Raw genomic sequence first — 9,514 nt, forward strand, 5'->3', positions numbered from 1 at the left:
CCATGGAAAATATATTTGTATAGGCCTATTCAACATTTTATAATATATTTTTTCAATCGTCAATTTCTAACATTATTTTTATTTAGCGTTTAATCTAGTTTCACTTTAAAATTGAAAGTAGTTCGTTTTAGTTTATCGATTATCTCTCCATTTAGAAGGAAATGAAACGCGGACATCCCTCGGACCGCACAACTTCTGGATTTTTTTCAGGGTAACATATGCACCACGACATCAAGAGACATGTCAACATGAAGTTGTCGCCGAAAGTCATCACCGGAGCCCTGCACGCCCAAAATAAAGGCGCATCGGATTGGTAATCATAATTAATTACAAACTTGTTGACATCTCGAATTTCCTCTGTTATTCCAGCAGACCATATGCACAAATCTTCCTTCTCGTTGTAAGATTATATTAATATTTTTAGGGAATTATCCGACCAGCTCAGCAAAATTATAAAACATATTAACGAAGAATAGACTGAAATAGCCCCCCCCCCCCCCCCCCCCCCCCCCCCCCCACAGGTTATGGACCTTTTCAGATATCATATACGCAGATAACATACATAGGCCCAGCACAATTTCTATATTTAGCTATAAATCTTTACAAAGCTTATTATTATACATGTTACAGACCTGTAGTCGAGTACACTTGTGGGGAAATGAGATAGACCAGAGGGGTACAGATTTACTTGTTTTAAAAACCTACAATTTTGGGCACAATTCAGGCCATATCTCTGACTAATCTGAAATTAATAGATGATACTGTGAATATGTCTGAGATCAGTGCTTTTTAATTCATCAAAATTGATCAAGAAATCAGTTCAGGAAAATTGTTTGAAAATGTATGGTTTAATTTTGTATGAAATATGTAGTGGAAATTTACTTTGGGAAAATACTTAAGGCCTGCAAGTATTGTATATTATATTCAGGTACCACATATTCCCCCCTCTCCCCACTGCGTATTGTTGGATATGGAAAAACGCATACTTAATCCTCAGTGTAAATAACCACTTTTACAGTATTCAGAAAGGTGAATACATTAGCAAATACTTCTAATGAAAATACACATATCTTGTATAGTGTATACCATGACATGTAATGTATTTATGCAGTTTGGTAACATGTATTAATGATAATCTTAATTTTCCAGGGGCTGGCAGGGTTTGTTATCGTATGGTTGTCAGGGATTCATTGTCATTGTTGACCCTAAAACAGTACAGGTAAGAATAGATCTGATTACAGGTAAGAAATAGATCTGATGACAGGTGAGAAATAGATCTGATGACAGGTGAGAAATAGATCTGATTACAGGTGAGAAATAGATCTGATTACAGGTAAGAATAGATCTGATTACAGGTGAGAAATAGATCTGATTACAGGTGAGAAATAGATCTGATTACAGGTGAGAGTAGATCTGATTACAAGTTGAAATAATTCTATTACGTATATGTTACGTATATGTTACAAATGTCAATATTTCACTTTTCTTTGCAATATCTTTAAAAGTACCATTAAGGCGTTTGAGCTAATCTTTATGATCATACCCTTGCAAACAGTTATGGAGAGAGGGGATATATATTAAGAATAATAATGTGTGTCAGTCAGTCTGTTGGGGAGATATATCAGGGTTTGACAGTAAGGCACGTCCGACTGACTGAATCTACTAAATGATAGGTCCGGTCGGGTAAAATGTCGATTTACTAGTCCGACTGGGCATGTTAAAAAAATAAACAAATTTAAGAAACTTTACTTTAAACCATAAGATATTTTATTCTTAATAAACAACCCCCTCCCCCCAAAAAAATGTAAGGAGTTTGTGAGCAATTTTGAACCGCATGATGACATAATCTCTATTTTTGGTTCTAATAAGTCGCAGTCGGAGGTGCTGTTCTACGACATCTACACTGTGTGTAAATTAAGTTATGTTTTGGATAAATAGAGTTATTGAATTCATTTTCATTTTAAAAAACCCAAAACAGTCCATTTCAATTGAATATAAGAAAGTGCTTAAAATCAAATTAATAAATTACGTCGTAAACAGCTATTTTTCATATGTGTGGGAATGTCTTTGTTCAAATACGACTTCTCGTCCTCAAGGAAAGCAAAAGATGTCCCAAGAAAGAGAAAAAAGGAAAAGGTTGGGAAGAAATAAAGCAGGGCTTATGAAATAGAAATTTAAAAAAAAAAAAGATTGAGGTCATTTTATTCTAAATGGACTAAAGAATTTCTGTGCTGGTAAGAATTTATTTAAAGAAATTAAATTATTTTTAACTATTACAGAAGAATTATTTATTTTTAACTATTACAGACGAGTTATGTATTTTTAACTATTACAGACGAGTTATTTATTTTCAACTATTACAGACGAGATATTTATTTTGAACTATTACAGACATATTTATTTTTAACTATTACAGATGAATTATTTATTTTTATGCCCCTGAGATCGAAGATCGGGGGGCATATTATTTTTGTCCTGTCTGTCATTCTGTAAATCTGTAATTCTGTCATTCTGTCTGAAACTTTGACCTTGCTAATAACTTTTGAACAGTAAATGATAAAGCTTTGATATTTCACATGAGTATTCCTTGTGATAAGACCTTTCCGTGGGTACCAACATTTTTGACCCTGTGACCTTGACCTTGGAGTTTGACCTACTTTTTGAAAACTTTAACCTTGCTAATAACTTTTGAACAGTAAGTGATAGAGCTTTGATATTTCACGTGAGTGTTTCATGTGACAAGACCTTTCCGTTGGTATTAAACCTTTTGACCTTGACATTTAACTTACTTTTAATATTTTTTACATTGGTCATAACTTCTAAATGGTAAATATTAGAGCTTTCATATTATACATGAGCATTTCTTTTGACAAGATCTTTCTACTGGTACCAAGATATTTGCCCTTGTGACCTTGGCCATCTTTGGAATTGGCCATTATTGGGGGCATTTGTGTTTTACAAACACATTTTGTTAACTATTACAGACGAGTTATTTATTTTTAACTATTACAGACGAGTTATTTATTTTTAACTATTACAGACGAATTATTTATTTTTAACTATTACAGACGAATTATTTTAACTATTACAGATGAATTATTTATTTTTAACTATTACAGACAAGTTTTTAATTTTGCAGGTTTTACAGGTTCTGGCTAAACACAAGGGAAATGTCGTCAAGGTAACCCAAAGATTTTTTTTTCACTTTGTGATTACTATTTACAATTCATTATCAGGGCCCCACATTGTGTGATTACTACTAACAATTCAATAATCTAGGTAATCTTATGAGTGCAGCATCTAACTGTTTAATGGAGTTGACAAGAATTTTTCATATAAAGGCTAGTCTGATTCAAGACAAATATGTATACATGTATATGAACATTTATCATTAAAAAGCTCGAAGTCTGATTCAAGACAAACATGTATATAAATATTTATCATTAAAAAGCTAGTATGATTCAAGACAAACATGTATATAAACATTTATCATTAAAAAGCTAGTCTGATTCAAGACATTTACCTAAAACAGGGAATGCACAATGCACATATTCATAATACAAAATTTTCATGGTTGAAATATACAAAGTATTTAATTCATCTATGTACGTTGTTAACATTATAATTTACATGTAGACTAAATTAAAATGGAGACATTGTTTTTGTCCTAAAACATTTATTCCAAACATAGATTTAGAAGATTGCAATATTCATTGATAAAACTAGACAGTAGCATTTATAGTTTATCTGAAAGACAGTAATAACTTTGAAAGAATTGAGGCTTGTGAGCCTCCAATGAAATTTTACGGTGACATTGTAGGTAAAATGGGCCAAAGAAAACTACCATCATGACTTAGGGAGTCCCTATTCACTTCGTCTAGCATCAGGGGACACTAATGGGGTAATCATTGTGTGGGATGTCGCAGCGGGAATACCGAAGTCAGAGTTCTCTGAGGGAAACAAACCTATACAAGGTGAGGCGTCTCTGAGGGAAACAAACCTATACAAGGTGAGGCGTCTCTGAGGGAAACAAACCTATACAAGGTGAGGCGTCTCTGAGGGAAACAAACCTATACAAGGTGAGGTGTCTCTGAGGGGAACAAACCTATACAAGGTGAGGTGTCTCTGAGGGAAACAAACCTATACAAGGTGAGGCGTCTCTGAGGGAAACAAACCTATACAAGGTGAGGTGTCTCTGAGGGAAACAAACCTATACAAGGTGAGGTGTCTCTGAGGGGAACAAACCTATACAAGGCGAGGCGTCTCTGAGGGAAACAAACCTATACAAGGTGAGGCGTCTCTGAGGGAAACAAACCTATACAAGGCGAGATGTCTCTGAGGGGAACAAACCTATACAAGGTGAGGTGTCTCTGAGGGAAACAAACCTATACAAGGTGAGGCGTCTCTGAGGGAAACAAACCTATACAAGGTGAGGTGTCTCTGAGGGAAACAAACCTAGATATGGTGAGGCGTCTCTGAGTGAAACAAACCTATACAAGGTGAGATGTCTCAGAGGGAAACAAACCTATACAAGGCGAGGCATGTACAGTCTTAAGTCTTGTGAGGGAAACAATCCCAAAAAAGTGAAGTGTTTCAAATAGTCTGATGAACCTATTATTATGCATGTCATCTGTGTCAGTCTAAGGAACTCCCTCTAAGTCCCTTCAACCCCAAAAATGTTGCAAAATTACACAGGGAATAGTGATACAGTTATATTGATTTGACCTTATCCTGACCATGTTTTGCAGATCTAGAGTGGCTGACCTATCAGGATGCGTCTCATGACCTTTTAGTGGTGCTCCACCCTCCATACTCCCTGGTGTTGTGGAACGCTGACACTGGGACCAAACTCTGGAAAAAGTCTTACACAGAGCCACTTCTATCTTTCTCCTTCGATCCCTTCAACTCCAAAAATGTCGCCTGTGAGTATTCTCGTATAGATTGTGAAATTCTAGAGCTGTTTTTCTAACTTTTAAAAGCTTAAAATAAACCAATTTTTATGCACATGCAAGATATATCCACAAGATTCATGAGCATGCTTTTCTGATGGATATATTTAAGAAATAAATTTTAATTTTGAAAATATGAAGATATGGACTACGACACTTTATGCCAGAATTAGCACTTCTTGAAAAGTATGCTGGCGTAAAGCATTGCTGTTCATGCTTTGCCCTTGTAATCAGAGATCAAGGGACATATAGGTTTCAGTCTATGTCTGCGAAAATTTTAATATTTGGCCATAATTTTTAGGTCCACTGAGTCACTCAGGTGACCTATTGCAATTAGACAACGTCTGTCGTCATGCATCGTTCTTCCTGCATTAACAATTAAACATTTTTAACCTCTTTTTGACATCTACCATTTTAATTTTTTTTTTCAAATTTGGTATGAAGCATCTTTGGGACAAGGGGGAAATAAATTGTAATTTTCAGGACTCCTGCACCCCTGGGACCTTAGGAGGCAGGAAGAAACTGCAAAAAATTTACCAATTTTCAAAAATCTTAACCCAACATCTTTAAGGAAAAATTAAATGGATAGTTATGTAGAGCAGGAAGGTGTCTACAGAAATTATGAATTTCATGATCTCTGGGGTATAGGATCTGACTCTAGTGCTGGGCCAACCTTGGTATATAGTGTTTATGTGTAAAACATTTAAATAGCATCTTCTTTAATGCTATTGATACTAAATAGATAGATTTTTACAAGGAGCAGGTAGCCCTATACCAAAATTGTAAATTTTATAATCCCAGGAATAGAGGTTTTGGTTCAAGAGTGGGGTCAACATTATATTAGTGATTATTATGTTTATCATTTGAAAGACTTCTTCTTTAATTTTGCAGATATTGTATAAAAACTAAATGCATATTTAGGAAAAACAGAAAGGAATGTGCCATAATAGTGAATTTGGCAGCCCCAAGGTTTTGACTCCTGCTGAAAATTAGAATTTAGCTTAGATATGCAGAACAGGAAAATTGGTATCAATATCAATTTCATAGCCCTTTGGACTAGTGATGATTTTTAACTAATGCTTAGGTAACTGATAAGGCCTGTGCATCTGCTGTTTCATACTTCACACATGTATTCCTTGTGACAGGTACCTAAAGTTTTGACCTCATGACCTTTACCTCAGGGTTTTACCTACTTTTGAAAAACTTCATAATTTTTAAACATTTAGTGCTATAGCTTTTTATATTTCACCTGTGTATTTCTTGTGACAAGACCTTTCTTTGGGTATCAAAGTTTTTTATCTAAAGACCTTAGGGTTTGACCTACTGTTGGAAAACTTTAACCTTGGCCATTATCAGCTTTTCTGTCATACAGGGATTTCAGTATTTCCCAAACACATCTTGTTTATTGTAGATCTATGTCTCAGGAACAACTTAATTAATTAACTTTTGTTAGACCTATCTCAGAAGAAATGAAGGATCTGTTTCATTACTTACATTAGATATTTGTTTTGGTTTTTTTCAGTTTTGGGTTCTGATTCCATTGTGTTCATTGAGGACTTCTCTGTCACCAAAGTTCCCTCCAGCAACGGCAAAAAGTTCTACATCTCCAGCCCTTCCAGTACAGGTAAAAAATTCTACATCTCCAGTCCCTCCAGTACAGGTAAAAAGTTCTACATCTCCAGCCCCTCCAGTACAGGTAAAAAGTTCTACATCTCCAGCCCCTCCAGTACAGGTAAAAAGTTCTACATCTCCAGCCCCTCCAGTACAGGTAAAAAGTTCTACATCTCCAGCCCCTCCAGTACAGGCAAAAAGTTCTATATCTCCAGCCCCTCCAGTACAGGTAAAAAGTTCTATATCTCCAGCCCCTCCAGTACAGGTAAAAAGTTCTACATCTCCAGCTCCTCCAGGACAGGTAAAAAGTTCTATATCTCCAGCCCCTACAGTACAGGTCAGATATTGAGGGAGTCACATGACTGGTCAGATATTGAGGGAGTCACATGACTGGTCAGATATTGAGGGAGTCACATGACTAGAAGATTCACAGCTGCAATGTCAAAATCTACTACACGTACTGTATACAGGTGTTACACATACTGTATACAGGACAGGTGTTACACATACTATATACAGGACAGGTGTTCCACATACTGTATACAGGTGTTACACATACTATATACAGGTGTTACACATACTATATACAGGTGTTACACATACAATATACAGGTGTTACACATACAATATACAGGTGTTACACATACAATATACAGGTGTTCCACATACTTTATACAGGTGTTACACATACAATATACAGGTGTTACACATACAATATACAGGTGTTACACATACTGTATACAGGTGTTACACATACAGTATACAGGTGTTACACATACTGTATACAGGTGTTACACATACAATATACAGGTGTTACACATACAATATACAGGTGTTACACATACTATATACAGGTGTTACACATACTATATACAGGTGTTACACATACTATATACAGGTGTTACACATACTGTATACAGGACAGGTGTTACACATACAATATACAGGTGTTACACATACTGTATACAGGACAAGTGTTACACATACAATATACAGGTGTTACACATACAATATACAGGTGTTACACATACTATATACAGGTGTTACACATACAATATACAGGTGTTACACATACTGTATACAGGTCAGGTGTTACACATACTATATACAGGTGTTACACATACAATATACAGGTGTTACACATACTATATACAGGTGTTACACATACAATATACAGGTGTTACACATACTGTATACAGGTGTTACACATACAATATACAGGTGTTACACATACAATATACAGGTGTTACACATACTATATACAGGTGTTACACATACAATATACAGGTGTTACACATACTATATACAGGTGTTACACATACAATATACAGGTGTTACACATACAATATACAGGTGTTACACATACTGTATACAGGACAGGTGTTACACATACTATATACAGGTGTTACACATACTATATACAGGTGTTACACATACTATATACAGGTGTTACACATACTGTATACAGGTGTTACACATACTATATACAGGTGTTACACATACAATATACAGGTGTTACACATACTGTATACAGGTGTTACACATACAATATACAGGTGTTACACATACTATATACAGGTGTTACACATACTATATACAGGTGTTACACATACTGTATACAGGTGTTACACATACTGTATACAGGTCAGGTGTTACACATACTATATACAGGTGTTACACATACAATATACAGGTGTTACACATACTATATACAGGTGTTACACATACAATATACAGGTGTTACACATACTATATACAGGTGTTACACATACAATATACAGGTGTTACACATACTGTATACAGGTGTTACACATACAATATACAGGTGTTACACATACTATATACAGGTGTTACACATACAATATACAGGTGTTACACATACAATATACAGGTGTTACACATACTATATACAGGTGTTACACATACTATATACAGGTGTTACACATACTGTATACAGGTGTTACACATACTGTATACAGGTGTTACACATACAATATACAGGTGTTACACATACTGTATACAGGACAGGTGTTACACATACAGTACACGACACGAGTTTTATGCGTGTTCCACGCAACGCGGTGGAACAAATTTGCCCCCAACACGGTGGACCTTTAAAATTGTCGGCACCTTTGAAGTCCTATTTTTCCGTGCGAGCTAGACATTGAAGTCCACGGAGGATCTCCGTGGATGCCACCGCGCATCTCCATGGATGTCACCTGTACCTCCGTCGATGCCACCGTGTACCTCCATGTGATAAAACAAAGAAATAATTTCCGAAATAATTCACCCAAAAAACCTTTTCGCTTGGCCAGCATGCATGCCCCCACCCCATTACTTATTTAGAAATTAGCAATAAATCATTCAATTCTTGTAATTGTTTTTTAATGATATGTTGGTGTTTTCGGTACATATCCGTATGTAGACTTCCCTGCAGACGTTCACACCTTTTTATGAAACGCCCAAATTCTCGACATCCTATATATAAACACCTGTGTTATTCCTACCACTCGTCGGTACATTGTTTCACGGCACGTGCAGCACAATTTCACCAAATAAAAGAAGGGTCATGAACAACGACAATCACATGCCAGTAATTTCAATTTGATAAATAGCAGTTCAAAGAAATGTGTACCATAAACAATGATTTATTTTTACGTAAAGTTTTCATTGTAATTAGGAATATGTGATTAAGGTCAGCTATATACATGTACATGTTTACATTGGAGATGAATTTCATTATGTACTCAACTGTGAAGCAATGTGAGCAAAGAATCAAATTTTTATCACCTAAACAAATAAATATTTGAAATATCTTTACTTTTAAATAAACCTTTAGAAAACTCCGTACTTTCATTAAGAAAATAATAAAATAAAATGTGCTCCCCTACCTAGAATGCCCATACTTCACATTAATAATAACATGTTTTTTTTAGGTTTCTTTTTCTAACTTG

At 35.3% G+C, this 9,514-nt stretch overlaps 1 protein-coding gene across 1 annotated transcript in view; it reads left to right on the forward strand.

Annotated features, from left to right (window-relative positions):
• Positions 1-9,514, forward strand: part of LOC125672567 (WD repeat-containing protein 11-like) — a 67,669-nt gene that overhangs the window by 234 nt on the left and 57,921 nt on the right. Inside the window, exons 2-7 of the mRNA XM_056149097.1 lie at positions 156-313; positions 1,150-1,219; positions 3,140-3,181; positions 3,821-3,974; positions 4,749-4,922; positions 6,472-6,573. Of these exons, the coding sequence (XP_056005072.1) occupies positions 219-313; positions 1,150-1,219; positions 3,140-3,181; positions 3,821-3,974; positions 4,749-4,922; positions 6,472-6,573 (637 nt within the window). The 5' untranslated portion in view covers positions 156-218. The remainder of the gene's footprint in view (positions 1-155; positions 314-1,149; positions 1,220-3,139; positions 3,182-3,820; positions 3,975-4,748; positions 4,923-6,471; positions 6,574-9,514) is intronic.

This window comes from Ostrea edulis, chromosome 9, assembly GCF_947568905.1.
Source record: "Ostrea edulis chromosome 9, xbOstEdul1.1, whole genome shotgun sequence".
In the NCBI taxonomy this organism is placed as follows: domain Eukaryota; kingdom Metazoa; phylum Mollusca; class Bivalvia; order Ostreida; family Ostreidae; genus Ostrea; species Ostrea edulis.